The sequence below is a fragment of the Aquila chrysaetos genome, chromosome 20 (assembly GCF_900496995.4).
Source record: "Aquila chrysaetos chrysaetos chromosome 20, bAquChr1.4, whole genome shotgun sequence".
Lineage (NCBI taxonomy): Eukaryota > Metazoa > Chordata > Aves > Accipitriformes > Accipitridae > Aquila > Aquila chrysaetos.
The window spans coordinates 10,669,661-10,686,702 of record NC_044023.1 but is presented as its reverse complement, the minus strand read 5'-3'; the positions used below and the strand labels follow the sequence as shown (position 1 = coordinate 10,686,702).

Here is a 17,042-nt window from a genome sequence, read left to right as displayed (position 1 = left end):
AATTTTCCAGATTCGCTAACATGTCGCTTTGGTGTGTCTTAAGGTAAACTTGCATTTTCAGTAGAAATCATGTTGTATTGTACCTTTGCAGTTGCAGGCTGACAGAGAACATCTTCCTGTGAAAACTGACACGCTGAAAAAGCTGCAGATGCACATCAATGATATTATACTAGCACTTCCAGATGACTTACAGGACATCTTGCTCAAAACTGGCACAACGTGATTTCTACTGGGCTATTTTTGTGCAGAAAACAAAAGGGCAAATACAGTTTCACAGAAGACAGTGGCTTACCAAGTTTGGAACACAGCTCTAAATAGTATATTAACACTACAAATGGACTGTACTAATAGTATAGCCCACTATACTGTTTTCACGGTTTTTTCCACTTAAATACCAATGCAACTGAAGGAATTCCTGTGTCTAATAATGTTTGAAATAAGTGCTCTTAAAGAAAAATGTGGGCATAATGAGACTATACCACAGTATAGGACCACAGTGCAGTGCTGGCATTGCAGAATGTTTTCCAATTGGTGCTGCTATACCCAATCCTGTTAACTCAGGGGTAAGCAATATTGATCCTGTACTGTCCTGTTGATGTAGTATCTGATTGGGGGTTTTTTTGTGTGGTTTTTTTTTTGGTTTTTTTTTTTTTTAAGTTTTCATCTAGTGGTAAGTCCAACTGACATATTATGTGACTTGGTCAGAATACATTATAGTTGAGGCATTTTACTGGTAAATCATTGCTTTCAAAACTTTCAGGGACAGTTGAAATAATCAGATAGGTTCTTAACGTTCTTCCTTTCTCCTTCTTACCATCTTTCCAAAACCATATTAATTTAGCATCTTTAAAGAAGAGAAGGCAGCTGACAAATTTCCTGAAGAGAAGTCTCTTCCATTCAATGTCAGTTAATTAGGGTGCTCTTACTCACATGCCTTAAAGTAATTGTATACTAATTGGTGGTTTTAAACTGCTGACATTCAGGATTTAAAGTGTATCACTAGTGTAAATGTAAGCATGCAGTATTCATCACAGGAAATAAACACAGTGTCCTAATATGGATTTTAAAATTGGTTATTTCAGTAGAGTTAGCTGATACACAATCTGTTTCAGCTGGAGATCATACCAGTCAGCTCCTGTTATAATTTTTTTTTTTTTTAACTTTATTTTTTTACTTATACCAGTAGGGTATTTGAGGAGTTAATGGGGCTGGAGGGAGATGATGTTGGCTTCTGCTGAAAAAAGCCTATGGAAAGGTCGAACTGTGGCAAGAAAAGATTGTAGCATAAAATTATTCTCAGTATATGCATATAGCAGACATGCATAAAGAGTAATTTCCTCTTGCATATTAACCAACAAGAATGTGATGTTTATCTTCTTGAACAAGTTTCAGTGGTATATAAGAACTCAGCTGCTCCACATGCAGTGTTATATTTTGACCAGTTTCAAGTAGAATAAACTTAATGCTGTAGTGTACACACAGCATACACTTTTATATGACAAGTGGATCACAGTTATAAAATAAACTCTGCTTTTAAGTGCTTGGATAGAATTTTTAAAAACTTAGGACATAATCCTGCTATAAGAATATGCTTTTGTATGATAAATATTTCATATCATCTTTCTAAAGATGTCTTATTTAGATATCAAGTGTCACAACAGTATTTTTATGAAAATAATGTATTTTAATACTGTTATGGTTTGTATACAATTACTCATGACCAAAAGTTTAATGTATCTATTATGTTACTTAAACTACACCACTTCAGCATTAATTTCTAACTTGCAAATTTTTTTTGCACACCCCGATGAATAGCATTTCTAATCTAGAAATTAGTAAGTGGCCATTCTTATACGAAATTATCTTAAATATTTAACCTGGAGCACTGTGTAGTTTCTCGGAACCATGTAAACTGGTAACAACTATGATAACTATCACATGACTGCAAATATGTATTTTTGTAAAAGAAAATAAAGGGTTTGATTTTTATTTTTTTTTCTTTGGAAGTTAATGTGACTTAGATGATGGATGCGATTTGTTTGGTTTTCCCCTCTTGTGTGTAAGCAAAGCTGTTCAGCAGCTTATAGAGACTGCTGCTTAGTCTGACTTGATGAAGCCGTACCTCTTAGGTGCCCAGAACTACCTGATGTGATGGAGTAGTGGTGTAGTTTGATCACGCATCATAGTTGTAATATGATAGAGCTGCAGGATCCTCAAGAAAGCAAATGGCAGGGACTCGCTTCCAAGCAAAATTCACCCAATCTGCAGTTTATTTCCTGTACACATCTGAGAGGCCTTTGAGAAACATGGTAGTGGGAAGTAGACTGCAAGCAAAACTCAATTCCAGTTTCTTTAATGGAGTTGGTATTAGTTTAAATCCCTGAATAACTAGATGCTTAAACAGAATTAGAATCTTGTTCAAAAGAAAGGCAAAAAGAAGAGTTGTACTGGGTTGTTTGCCGTCTTCCTCAGTGACTTGTAATGCTTTTAGTAATGGTGGTTGAAAAGGACCTTAACCTATAACCACAAGTCTAGGCAAAATGTAGTCACTACAACAGGAACAGCCTTTCCTTGTTGCAGGTTTCTGATCTTGTCCTTTCTCCCTGCAGTCCTCTTAAACTGAGCATGCATCTTTTGACTAGGGATGCTTCAGCCATTCATAGTGTTGCAACAGCGGAATTATATCTGTTGCAGAAAGTAGTTGCCCACTTGGTGAGCTGGAATTTTCCCACCCCTGTTTTTTGTTTTGTTGTTGTTTTTTTAACTCAATGTGCTTAAAATACAGGTAAAGAGCCTTTACCTCATTCATCTGAGGCTTGACAGCTAAAGGGCTGTGCACAAAACTACTAGTTTCTGTAACTTTGCCTCAGTGTTCACCTGACTTTAAAAAAAAAAAAAAAAATTATATATATATGTATGTATACCCACACATTGTTTGGACCAGGATGGGAAAAAGTCCCTAAGTGAAGGAGAGAATACCTGGGTGATTAGAAAGGGTCCTACAAAAGAGGTAGCAGCTGTTGAATAAAGAAATGCTAAAGATCAAGGGCCCCAGTTGGGTCATCAGAAAAAGTTAAGACTGCCTCAGTTAGTGTAACGGGAGAGTAAACTGGACACACATAAGCTTTGAGACTTCTCAGGTTTCTTTTAAACAATGTAAAAATAATGCCAAGAACCAAAACATGAGATGGAGTGCAATCAAATATGGTAAAGGTGCAGCTAGTCCTTCCACAGTGCTAACATCCATGAGTTGAGTCAAGGAGAGTGAACCAAAAATATGTTGTGAATAATAGTTATGTATGATTATACAGAGCAACCACTTACATTAATGTTGAAACGCTGATTATTGACGATCACTTCTAAAGCAAATGTTTGTTAGATTGTACTCAAACAACTGAAATAATGGAAGGTATCTATGAATGACGTAGCTATAGTAAGAATATGCCAGCTTGATGGTCTGGGAAGTAACCTTTCAGAGAGAGTCCTTCAAATATTTTGTAGTACACTTATCCTCAGCTAAGTTCAGGGAAGCTTAATTTCCATGGCCAAAAACAAAAGTAAAAATGCTGAGTGCTCTGAATAGGAAACTGTTAAGTATTGGAAGCGTAGAACTGGACTCCTTAAAACTATGAGGAAATTGAAATCTAATAGTTCATCAGGATCATATTAATATCTTACAAACTAGATTTAAGTTTCAAATACATGATATTTTAATTTTATAAAAATACAACCCTCAATCTTAATTTACAACAGATTTTTGGTTCAGAAGAACACAATTTAAAACCTGAGTAAGACTCAACATGGCACATAAGAAAAGAACAGCCGAAGTTGAGTTTCACTCACAGTTGTCTACTGTTAGCATCTGGTCCAGGACTGTCTCTTTTATCACGACCATTAAAGATGTTTTTCTTTAATGGAAGATAAGTAAATAGCTTCTGTTTGAAAAATGTTAGCTCTTGTGTACTGACATAGTTTCTAATTCGCATAGGTAGGCTATAACTCCCTTGAACATTTGTAGGGCTTTTGATTGAACCAATGCTTCCTTGGGAGAGGGAGCTCAGTCACTTAGGTATTAAATGCAGCTCGTCTTATGTTGCCCCAAATTTAATTACTGCCATACTGGGGGCTTTTTACAGTAGCTGTGAAAGAAGCTGTTACAGCTGGTTATGAAGTCAAATGTATCTCAAAAAATGGCATGCTTCTAAAAAACCATGGCTTGTTTCAGTTTTATTCCCATCTAACTGCCCTCTATCTGTCTGCTGCTTCCTGGCTGAGAAGCCACGTGCTGTTTTGGTGCCGAGATCGCACCGTGTTTCGCCTTGATTCCGCAGCCGAGGGTCCAGGTTATAGAAATAATGGAAGAAAAAGATCCTCTGGTAATCAGCGTTCTCGTGATGGAGGTTGGGTTTTTTTAATTACCCGGCTCTGTTGCTACTAGGGTGTATTTGGGGGTCCTCTGAGGATTTGGTTTGCCCTGAACCCCCTACGTCTCTCTGGTGCTCTGAGCTCTCCTCCGGCCCTGGGGCAGAAGACCCTGTTGGCTGTCGTGCCTCAGCCTCAGCCCAGCGGGAGCGGGAGCTGCAGTGAGGTGAACTACTCGGGTGTGGGGGTGCCCCGGGGAGCGGCGCTCGGGCCCCCGCCGGGCGGTGCTCCGGGCCGGCCGTTGGCGGCGGGCCGCTCGGCCTCGGCCGGAGGAGCTGCCTGGCGGCCGGCGGACTCCGTTTCCCGGCATGCCGCGCTCCGCCTTGCCCCGGGCGGCCGGAAGCTGCGGCGAGGCGGGATGGAAGCCGTCAACTACATCCCCCGTCGTGCGCCGGCAGCGGCGGTTAGAACGAGCGAGGCGCGGAGCGGGCGCAGCGCTCGCTGGGAGTAGTAGTCCCCGCTGCCGTTGGGCGCTCGGGCCGTGTGGCGAAGGGTGGTTCCGCGGCCGGGGGATGTGGCGAGCGTGACGTGATTCTGTCCGCGTTGGAGCCGGGGCGGCCGTGGCGAGCGTGACGTGGCAGAGAACGAGCGAGCGAGCGAGGTTCCCCGGTCACAGAGCAGCAGCTGCCGCCGTCGTTGCTGCCGCCCGCGCCTTATAAGTCGGCGCCGCCGGGCGAACCCCGCGCCTCAGCAGCCTGCCTCCTCGCTCGCGGAGGGATCCGTGAGCGCAGACAGGCGCCGGGCCGCGCTCCCCCTCCCTCCCTCTCTCCCTTCCTCCCTCCCTCCTCGCCGCGCTCCTCTCGCTGCCTGCGCCGCCGCCCAGCCCCGCGCCGGAGCCGCCATGGGCCTCACCATCTCCTCGCTCTTCTCACGCCTCTTCGGCAAGAAGCAGATGCGCATCCTCATGGGTAAGGGGCGACGGCGGCACGCTGCCGCCGCCCCCCGGAGCCTCGCCGCCGCAGCCGTTGCGCCCTACGCGGCCGCGGCCGACGCCAGGCCCGCCCGCTCCCTCACGGACGCGTCCCGCTCGCGGTGGGGGAGGGGAGGCGGGTGGGAAGGGGCCGCGGGCTCAAGGCGGGGGGGGGCTTGCCCCGTCCCGGGGCGCGGGGGGGGGGGGGCGGGACACCCCTCTGTCCCCTTCCCTTAGGGCTTGCGGGGTCGTTGGTAAGTGAGCGAGCGGAGAGGAGGGAAGGAGCGGTGGGGGAAGGGGGTGGGGATCGGGATATGTCTGCCCTTCCTTTTTCTCTGCCGTGGTCTCGTTTTTTTCTCTCTTGTGCCCCCCCCCCCCCCCCCCCCCCCCCGCCCCCGAGTCCCGCTGATCGGGGGTCGCGGCTGCGCTGGACCGGGCGAGGCAGAGCCCCGCTTTCTGCGGGGTTTGCAGCGAGGCGTGCGAGGCTTCAGCCCCTTCTCTTTGCACCTGCGTTTCCGCTTGCGTTGAGCCGGAGCGAAAACGTAGAACAAAGATCAAATTGCAGTAGGTGAAGCCGGTGCCCGCCTGCCGGGGAAAAGTACGTCGGGCGGAGGAGGGTGTCCCTTTTCCGAAAGGCGAGCGAGGTCTGCGCCTTGCTTTTCCCCGCGCTGCCGGTGCGGTTGTGCTTCGGCCTGGAGACGCCGCTCCTGCCCGAGCAGTGTGGCTTTTCGAACAGGATGTGACAAAGCCTGGTGTGTTTGACACCGAGAGCTTAAGAAATTGCCATATAATGGCCGATTTTCAGCAACAATTTTCAGCCTGTATCTCTGACTCTTGTGAAAGGACATTTCGGTATAGCAACTGTGTGCTTTAATTCTCTTGTACCTCACGTACAAAACCATAAAACCCAGTAGGTTGCTGTTCCGGCGCCTGCTTAGTTTTACTGTCTGCCCGTAACTATTTATTTGGAATTAGATTGTGGTTCTCTTGACACGGACTGTGTAAGAGTTGAAGCAAGTGGCTCTTGAAGGTTCTCACTTTAAGATTACAGTTCAAAAGGTCAAAGCAAGCGCATACTGCATTCGGTATTTCCTTCTCCACTTCAACTCCTTCCTGCCTTCTTCCACCCACCTACCCACTCCTGCAAGTTTTATGTACAAACAGATCTTAACCCCCAAATTTTTCTCAAATTCTGTTACCAGAGGGAATGGAACTTGATTCATGGTCATTGACTGAAGTAGCTTGTCGTAAGAAATTACACGAAGTGCTCACTTCAATACAGCCAGTGATGGGGCTAGGTCCTAACTGTGAAACTTCTTGGCACGCAACTCATCCTTAACGCTGCCTGGGTATGCGCAGCAGACACAATAATGAAGCTTTTTTTAATTATAATTTTCCATGGTCTCCATACATTTTGTGGTGACAGAGTTCTTTACTGCATGCACAGTAATTTTTATTGTATCTTCTCTGTTTGAAATTAGAGACTCTCATCCATTTCAAAATAACCTGGGTAGTTTTTGTCTTCAAGACAACTTAGTACATCTTTTGGTTTCAAGGAAGTGATTTGACTGTCTCCCTTGCAGCCAGACTCTTCATACGACTCTGAATGAATGAAGTAGAATCTTCAAATGAGCTTGACTGTAGGATGAGATAGTGTCTATGGTATTTGTAGTTCTGTTGCATTCTGCAAAATAATGAGAACAGGAAAGCGATGTCATGCAGATCAAAACAGCTTGCAAGACTTTAGTTTCTTCATTGGTAGGTAATCAGTTCAAATTTAGGTTAGATATGAGTTAGGGAGCTGTACTTTCTAGCAGTTTGTTCAAATGCTTTTTAATAATTTTGATTTTAAGGCATTATATTCAAATACAGGACTGGATCAGAGCATGAGATTGCACCATGTTTGTTATGTAGTATAAGAGGCTAAAACTTTTGCTATGTTGTGATGAGAGTGTATCATAGGACCTAAACTGGATGTTTAGAAGCAGAATATGTTATATTGGATATGACATAATTCATTTATACCTGTAACATGGAAAAGAAGCTCTTCATGGCATACTACATTATATATCAGCACTTTGAGGAGAGGTGTCTGAATTAATACTGTGACTGAATTAAACTTCTCCTCAGGGTGATAATTTTCAGTGTATGGTTTGAAAATGAGCTGTACAAGGCTAGGCATTTAAGTTTTTGTATGTAGTATACCAATGAAGTAACTTTATGGGGTAAGGTGTTTATGGAGAAATATTTAGGGGGAAAATATTATATGGGTGAGTTGATAATGAACAGATGATTAATTTATAATTCAGACTTCCCTTTCACAGCTTTCTTCTGTTTCTGCAGAATTCAAGATAAAGTAGAATTAATTTAGCTATTAAGACAGACTTTGTGTTACTGAGTTCTGCAGAATTTGAGTATTTCTCATCAGGTACCATTACCAACAGCAAACATGACATACTAGCTTTTATATTCTCAAATTACATTCATGATAGAAGGTGGACATTTAATGGTATGCTGTTACTGAAATTTTATTTTTAAAAAGTGCACTTGTATAATTAAGTATTTTTCAGAAATATTAAGTTAACATTCTGAGGAAATGGATGCAAAATAATTCCTGCGTCTTCTTTATAGGTGGAAGTAACATGAGGGAGAAGAAGTAACTGTAGGATAGGATTGAATGACTTAAACTAGGCAATGGGGGCATTAGAGTGGAAAAACTGAGTCCTAACCCTACACGTACCTGTCTGTAAAACTCTTCGCTCGTAGTTTCTCGTGCTTAAAAAAGTTATTGATTCATTGTGCACCTTTCAGTATCATAATTTAGTGTTCTGTGTCTTGGTGTAGTTGTGCAAGTGTTAACTGAGATAATAGCTACTCAGGAGCTTCAAATACAAAGGTAATTATTAAATACATTGGGGAAGAATTTGTCAGATTCTTCGGGAATTGTGTCACTGTACAGCACAAAACCATTTAGCTGTTTTTATTTGAGGTCTTTTGTGTTGTTTGTGGTTTGTTTTTTTTTTTTTTAAACCACTGTTGGTTTGCATGCTGTTGGGTTTTTTTTGTGTGTGTGTGTTTTCTTGAGAAGCTGTATTGAGAATTGGCCCCTCGTGTCCCACAAAGACTTACCAATTGAAATGAAACCTGAAAGAGGAATAGTGTGTAAAGGATAAATAAGTTTTGAGAGAACTGGTATAAAGGTGAAAGAAAACTGAAGGAATACAAACCTGTAGTAAATTGGGATTCGTTAATTTCATTTTTTTAAGCTGGCTTTTGATTGTAACTTGAATGTCACAAATTGGTTAAATACAGTAGAAGCTGCTTTTTTTTTTTTCTTTCCCTCCGCCCGCCCCCCCCCCCCCCCCCCTTCTCTTATTATGGGAAACATTCATTTTAGAAGTGGCAACGTGCTGTATTCTATAGTAAACTTTGGAAATTTCAATCTGACAACCAAAATCTATTGGTCTTGATGGGGGTTCCTTTTAAAAAGTCAGTTCTCAATTTTTCTGCATCTATAGTTTATATGAAGCTCTGTGCTGTGATAACTGAGGCAGCTTGATATTTAGCCACCAATGATCAAAGTAGAAAGTTGGTAAATGAGGAATGCAGTGGGGTCACAGGGGTGGTGTTCCCAGGGACAAGTGAACTACAAGCTTGAGATTTAGAAACACAACTGACAGGCTGTGAATAAAACACTCTTAAGAGGAGTAAAGGGCTTAGAACCACAATGGTTTTAAGAGCAACTGAAAGCATTATAGGTATTTTTTCTCCAGCTAGAGGAAGAGGATATTTGACTCCGTTTAAAGATAAATGGTTGCAAGTGCAAGTCTGTGCTTCCCATTTGTACTTGATTGTAATCTTTATGCTTTGTGGTACAACTGCTGACCATCATACCCACATCAAGATGCTTACGCCTTGGTCTTGTTGATGGTCAGTCAGGTAATGGAATCAGAGTGAAAATGTAGAATTGGAAATTTACATTATTGGGGGATTTAAGACTTAAGTTTTAATCTTGATAGTTAAATCAGCTTAAACTTTATGACATGGAGGTAGCTCATAGATTTACATTTAGTGTTTCAGTGCAAATGTAAACGTGTTTGTTCTTGGGCTGCTAAAAGCAATAGTTACGCTTCCTAGTAGCTCAAAAGACTAAATGTGATTTGGTGTTATGAAATTTCTTGTTCTAAAAAGGGTGCTAAATGGCAAGTTGGAGTAAGAAGTATGAATGGAGGCTATGCTCTTGATGACTATTGCTTGTTTAGACTTCATAACATTAGCAATTTGGCTAAAAGAGGCAGGTTTTGCAAATAGGGTCATTGTGATTTGCAGAGTTGCCTTCCCTTAGTTAAAAGCTGCTGTCTCAAGTGTGGAGTCAGAAGAAAACGCATGTCCATAACTCAGCCTGCCTCAGTGCAAAGTCCAACAGCTTAATTAGAATTGAGGATAAGAGTGGATTTAAGCAAAGTCTCTGGGCTTTGCGCTAACATAGCTAATGTAGCCTTCTGCCAACACCATTGAGGTGTTGGTGAGTCCTGGTAAAAGAGTAGAGTGGATAACTGGGGCAGTAATTTCTTAAATTTAGCAAATAGTTTAAAACTCTTGACTAGTTTCTAATTTCTTAACTCTGAGTCATATCTTCAAATGGTTCTCAATACCCTGTGTATATTCTTTGAAATGAGATTAGCTCTTTTCTTTTTGTCGTTGTCTGTATCTTTAGTATAACCCCTAAATACACTAAAACCATTTGTGTAGATAACACCATCTTTCTTTCATTGCTAAATTTAACAAATCTTGTCAGTGTTGGTTCTACTGATAACTGTTTGGGGTTTTTTTGGGGGGGGTGGGGGAAGAGTTTGTGGGTATGAGTAGCTTTAATTGATGGTTCACTAAACTATCTTAATTTACTCGAAAACTATCACATACATATTGTGTACATGCATTATATTTTCTTGTAAAGATCTAGGCACCCTACAAATGCTTGCTTGAAGATGAGCTGTGTGAGCATAGTGTTGGGCTTCAAGCATTGTGCTATCAAAAACATAGTTTTTCAGCATAGATGGAGTATTCGAGGGTTTCAGAGTTTGCTTAAAGGGTTTTCTAAGGCTACCCAAAACTTTATTGGTGTAGGGAAAATGCTGACATTTACAGGTTTCATGACTTGCCAGCTCTTGTGAAACTTCTGCTGCACCATGTCTTACCTTTTTTTTTTTTTTTTTTTTTTGTTCATGCTTCTGTGTGTTTCTAAGAGCCCAACACTTAGACAATAGCAAATGTAAAACTGTTAAATTTTAATTTGAGCATTTTGGGAGCTTATTACCCCTGAAGGAGCTTTGGTTTTGATGGTAGATTCTGCCCCCCCTCCTCCTCCCCCCCTTCATGACATTAACAATTAGAACAACTTTTTTTTTTTTTTTTTTTTAAACACACAACGATAATACCAAAGAAACTGCGTTGGCACATATAATCCTGTTTACAGTATCAGATACAGGACAATTATAGATAGGTTTTTTTAATTAGTTAGCTGTAACAGCAGTTTGTGTCTTGAGAAAGAGGCGGCTTTTTAAGAGTTTGGTTTCATTCTGAATAAGCAGGTAATTTCTAATTCCATTTTATTGTAATGCTAAGGAAACAGTTGTATTAATAGTCAAGTCATCAAACCACTTAAAGTTAATATATCACAATCACCAAGTAGGAAATTAACTGAGAACACTTAAGAATGTTATCAAACAAGGATAACATTTGGTTTCTTGTGCAAGTATTATTTAATTAATTCTTTGATGGGGGTTTTATTTTTGTTTGGGCAAAATTTTATTGACTATTTTAAGTTTCACAAATAGATATTTTATTCAAACCGTTGCTGTGGTGTTCAGTACCTACTGTTTATTTAGGTGCTGATGTGCTAGGCATTGGATTCTAACATAAAGAATTGTGTTTTGAGTTGCTCTTCTGTGTTCTGAAATGCCTAACAATGAGCAGTTGCACAGACAGTTCTAGAAAACAACAGTGTGCACCTGTGGTGTTGGTCATGCTTCTCAAAAAAATGTCTTTGAGGCTCCAGTTTTGGTTTGTTTTTTGGTTTGGTTTCTTTTTTAAGGATCACATATTTACCACATAGCTTACGTTGAAAAAACAGCAAGCTTAAGTTTTGTTGTAGAAACAGAAGAGCAAATTTTGAAAGTGGAGACTCCTAATGAAAGCATCCTAGTGGATCTCAATAAATAGAACTGATATTCTAAAGAAGAGTTACAGTCCTTAGGCTATATGCAGAGGGACGACAGGATTTTCCTAATTTATGTGTTTCTGTCAATGCAAAAGAAATGTTTTAGCAAAGGGAGAAGAGACTGGAATAAGGGGGACTGAAGTGTCTTCTATGGATAGTGCCTGTTGGTTCAGGTGCATGTGAAACTGGCCTTAGCTGAAGGTTGAGTAAGTGAGACCTTCTCCAACTTGAGTGCAAAGTAGCAAACGTGATCAGTTAGAAACTGTGTGCTGCTTCTAGATTGTTGCTAAGCATTTAAAACCATCCTGACTTAGACAGAAAAAACTTTGAAAGTGAATGATAAAACTTAATTAAGTAACACAAATACGAAGGAAGGTGACTAGAAACTTGTGAGCCTGTAGGTTGTGGGTGGAAGTGTGTTATTGAGCTTGTTTTCTTCATTGCTTGTTCTCTCTCTCAGTGCTGGGTAGAGGAGATGGGGAGAAACATACAGTAGTATATCAACAATGACTTAAGAGTGTTTAAAAAGGTGTTTCTTCTCAGAAAAAAACCCCTAATACTCTGCATGTAAAATGGCATATTTTAAAATTAGCAGGTTGTAGTTCATATTGTGAACTAAATCAAATTTTCTCTTTATTCTAGTTGGTTTGGATGCTGCTGGTAAGACAACTATTCTTTATAAACTGAAACTAGGAGAAATTGTCACCACAATTCCCACTATTGGTAAGATAACCAATTCTCATGTCTTCATTCTTTTTACTCTAAATTTGTGTTTTAGAGATGGGCTTCTGAAGAGCATAGGGATTTGCTATCTTTGCTGTTAGTGTAAGAATCAAGACGAACATGGGCTTTCTAGTACTGCCATAATGTAAATGTGTCAGACCAAAGATAGATCTAGACCAGAATCCTATGTCCGATAGTGGCCAGTAGCAGGTGCTCAGGAGTATAGCAACCGATTAAGTAGCAGTACTTCCACCAAACATCATGACCCTCTAGCAGTTCATGGCTGAAAGATTTGCTGAACCAAAGGTAGTGTACGTGAATTTAAGCGTTTAATATTTTTTTTCTCTACTTCAGTCAATGTTATTCTTGATCTAGCAGTTCAATTCTGATAAGCCATTTTATATATATTTGGGAGAAGTATAACTTAGGAAGTAGCTATCTTTAACGTGGTTAGAACTACATTTTAACACTAGCATTAACTATTTCTAATTACTTACCTCTTTTATTTTTAGGTTTTAATGTGGAAACGGTAGAATATAAAAACATTTGTTTCACAGTTTGGGATGTTGGTGGTCAAGATAAAATTAGACCTCTTTGGAGGCATTATTTCCAAAACACACAGGTAAGAGTTCTGAGATGGCAATAGTTAAAGACCTGTTTTGTAAAGTCTCATGTTCTGTAGAGTATATGTGGAAAGTTGTCCTCTGTGCTTTCCTTTCAGAAAGGTTCCTCACCACTTCCTGCAAGTGCTGAGGGATACCCAGATTTTATTCTAGTTTAAGCTAGTTTGTTACCCTGAAGGCTTCAAGTCTAGTCATGAGTGTAGCCTGGCAAGGATGAAGTCCTCTAGGATCTACCAGTGTTCTGTAATGTGCCAGAGCAGCTGCTTTGTTTGCGAGGAACTCTTCAACTTTACCCTATCCATGCTTTGATCTGTTTGAACTGGCATTGCCTTATGCATAAAGATTGTCACTGTTTAAACACCCTTCTACGTACTCTTTTTTTAATAATCAGCCTTAAAATATACAGCTTTTGCTGTGCTATATCAGTGTATTTAGTACATTGACTATCTAAAAATAGCGTAAAAGATCTTGTTACCAATTGATTAGAAAGTGTCAGCTTCCTATTGATGTGACTGCTGTCATTTTTGGTGACATAAATGTGATTCTTTCCTTTGGTTCACAAGTAGTAAGGTAAGTTGCTTATTAGTATCAGGAAACTTTGGGAGTGTGTTGTTGTTTTGTGGGTTTTTTGGTTTTGTTTTTTTTTTTTTCTGTGTTGAATATAGAATTGTTTCCAAGAAACTTCTGTGCAGCATAAAGCATGTGATTGGTGCAGAAAAATGGAGAAGTCTGGATTGACAAAAAGGAGCTAGCAAAGTACTGTTGTGAATAGACTAATACTTAATTTCAGTTCCTTATTCAGCCCTGTCACTAAATATTTTTAAAAGATGCTTCTCTTTTCTTAGAACGATAAAATGTAAGGCTTTCAGACTGAAATTTTAAGAGTAAATAGTGTGTGTGTGTAAGGAGGACACTTGAATAACAGAGATGCCATGAGACGTGCTGTTTGGTACAAACTTTTTAAAACAAATTCAGGCCTTACTTTAAGGGTGTGCGTTTTTTTCAGTGAAACATGAGATGGTGAAGCAGTTGCAATTCTCTTGCTGCATTTAATGTGATACAATGAGTGAAAAGGGAGGGGGGAGAGTTAGCTTCTGAAATTTTGCTGGAGTCTCCCCCCGCCCCCCAAACTAATGAATCCCACAGTAATCTGTAAACCAACATTTGTGTATGTTAACTTTATTGATTTAGAAGGCCTAGCTTTATTCTGCAGTTGAAACTTATTATATAGCTGTTCAGATAGACATCTTGCGCTGCTTAAACAGAAATTTCTGTCAAATTTGCTTACCTAAGAAAGGGGATGATCGCAATATTCAATATGAGTTTTTTGGTTTTTAAAATAGTATTGTATGTTTACATTGGTTTTTCAAAACTGCTTAACTTCTTACAGGGCCTCATTTTTGTGGTAGACAGCAATGACAGAGAGAGAATCCAGGAAGCAGCAGAAGAGCTGCAGAAAATGGTAACTATAGATACCTTCTGACATACGATTGTTAAACTCACTTGTCATGTTTTTGGATGTCCGTCAGCTTCCCCAAGGGATTTAGGATTTTAAAATTTTAGGGAGTTTGTACAGTGCATATCGTATTCACCTGGTAATTCTGGATGACGTAGTGCACTGAGTTGTAACTACAACTCTGTAGAGAGCTTTAGCTCAAGAACTACTAATGTGTCAGAACCTTTCTTTCTGTCTTAAAACCATAATAGAAATGCAGCAGAGAAAGAAAGAATTTTGGAAAAACAAATCGGTGCTAAGAATTTCAGCAGCAAGATGCCAGTAAATTTAAACTGCCTATTGAAAGAATATTTCCTTACTTGTAGGAGAAGTTCTGTTGGGTACTAGTTCCATTTCACTTAGTACTTACTAGTGACTTCAGGAGTAAGAATGAAAATGTTTATAACCCTTAAACCAGTATTTAGGTTTCTTTAGTGCTTGTTGAAGTACTTAACTGAGCTAATTTAATAACATGACCGTGTCTTCTGTTAGCTTCAGGAGGATGAGCTGCGAGATGCAGTGCTGCTTCTGTTTGCAAACAAACAAGATCTGCCAAATGCCATGGCAATCAGTGAAATGACAGATAAACTAGGTCTTCAGTCTCTGCGTAACAGAACTGTAAGTGCTAAACTTCCTGCTTGCTGAACTCTTGTCTTCCTTTATTATATATCATAAACATAAGTTTTCCTTTAAAGGAAAGGGAAGTTCTCACCTCTTTTTGTAAAAAGGTGCACATACCTGCTATTAAACTCTGTACTGCATAGTTTAAGGTCCCTGTTGAAAATAAGTGATTTAGGAGTATAATCCAGTGTGTATAGCTGTTGCAGGTGTTTCATCTCTCACCTTTTCCTGGAAAAATAAATATTCCAGTCTGTCACTGAAATACAGCTGTCAAACATGTTTGACAAAGTATGTGGTGGGCTTTCCCGTTTTCTCAATATTTGTTATTATGGGGGAGAAAATGCTTTCTGCGTTCTCACCACTACAAAGATGAGAAGAAATTAAGTAGCTCCTGAATTGTTAGATTCCATCTGCACAAGCCTTTGAGACATAGGGTTGCTTCACATAAACCATCTAGCCTTCTGTAATACTCGCTTAATGTCTGTATGTTGACACGCTAAGATCGTATCCATAGAAGATGTTTTAGAGGTCTGTTGATTTAGATAATTCCATGACCCATTTCCTAAAAAGCAGTCTTTCAAAAACAAGAAGCTAGTTTTCAGCATATAAACCAAATGCAAGTTCTGTATTTGTTTCTTGATGCCCTAGATGGTGTTCTAGAATTTGGTAGGACAACACTTGAGTTTCCAGATAATGTCTGAACCCCATCTGCTTTATATATACTTTTCAAAACTTTAAAAAATACCATGCGTTCAATATTTACTCTACTTATGGCACGAAACAGTGTTTAAAGAACACTGAGTGTGTATCTGAATGTCACATACTGTGATAACTTAGCTTGCATTTTGTCAGTATTTATATTTAATTTCTGTTTGTGTTCTACATTAACAGTGGTATGTCCAGGCTACCTGTGCTACGCAAGGAACTGGTCTGTATGAGGGACTTGACTGGCTGTCAAATGAACTCTCAAAACGCTAACTCAAACTGGATGACTCTTTCACCAGGGACATGTTTGATATAAGTGGTCTAGGCTTGTTACAACAAAATTAGTTTGCATCTTGGTTATTACAGTATCTGGAACTGATATTTGGGCAGGATATTACAGCGTTTCAACTTATTTTGTTGCCAATTATTGTTTACCGAGCTACATGTTGCAAAGGTAGCAATATGCTTGGGTAAAAATCTCCTTAACTTGGAAAAAGTGTATCTTCTGATTTTATTCCCCTTGTTAGCCTAAATGCCTGAATATAGTTATTGTGACATCTTTAAGATCTGTTTTGAATACTCTTCTGAGCCCCAATAAATTAATGTTTTTTTCTCCCCGCTACTTTTAGTTTACTGATGCCCTGTTTCATTCCTCAGACAGTCTGCTGATTTAAAAATGTAGCATTCCGTATGTATTTATTTCTCTCCCTTGCCAAAAAGAATTCCTAATACTGCTTGTTCCAGCCAAGGAAATGCTCTAAAACACTATACAAATCTACTGCACTGAGGAACATTTTATTAATCCTTGGGTTCTGTCAGCCCAACTTGCCTTTGTGTGAATTGGATTTGATGGGTAGAATAGTTCTGTGCTGGTTGCGAAGAGCTCATGTTGAGGTTGTTTTTAATATTCAGCAGATTGTCTTCCTTTATATTGTATCTTTTTTTTTTTTTATGTTGCATGTTGCTTTTTGGTATCAGCCTGACTATTTTTGCCCAGTGTATAATAGTTCTGCTGAAGTTTTACTGTTTGTTGGTGAACATATCTTCATAAAGAAATTTTGGAAAATTCATCAAACTCAATGGATTAGTTTCTTCATAACCCACTTGGAATTATTCCTAATAAAATGATAAAATGTATAGTTCTGTGTACGCTCTTCTTGATTCCTGAAATAGTTGAATTGCAAATTACTACTTACTCTTTTTCCATATACTGAGCTTTCCTGCAGCTTGAATGTGAACATCAGTGTCAGATTTTCACCTGTTTGGAGCTATGTAGAGCGGGACATGGAAGGTGGGCATCGAAGTTGTATACAGTGCAGTAGA

At 39.9% G+C, this 17,042-nt stretch overlaps 2 protein-coding genes across 6 annotated transcripts in view; both read left to right on the top strand.

Moving 5' to 3' along the window:
• DENND6A (DENN domain containing 6A) overlaps positions 1-1,989 on the top strand; it is a 37,601-nt gene extending 35,612 nt beyond the window's left edge. For all 5 annotated transcript variants that reach the window (XM_030043528.2, XM_030043531.2, XM_030043529.2 and 2 more), the window contains one exon: positions 92-1,989. In XM_030043528.2, the coding sequence (XP_029899388.1) occupies positions 92-223 (132 nt within the window). In that variant the 3' untranslated portion in view covers positions 224-1,989. The remainder of the gene's footprint in view (positions 1-91) is intronic.
• Positions 1,990-4,884: 2,895 nt separating this feature from the next.
• On the top strand, positions 4,885-16,856 carry ARF4 (ADP ribosylation factor 4). Its single transcript, XM_030043532.2, has 6 exons — positions 4,885-5,330; positions 12,195-12,275; positions 12,788-12,897; positions 14,289-14,360; positions 14,886-15,011; positions 15,906-16,856. Exons 1-6 carry the CDS (start codon positions 5,264-5,266, stop codon positions 15,990-15,992), a joined length of 543 nt encoding a protein of 180 aa, XP_029899392.1. The 5' UTR covers positions 4,885-5,263; the 3' UTR covers positions 15,993-16,856.
• Positions 16,857-17,042: the final 186 nt, after the last annotated feature.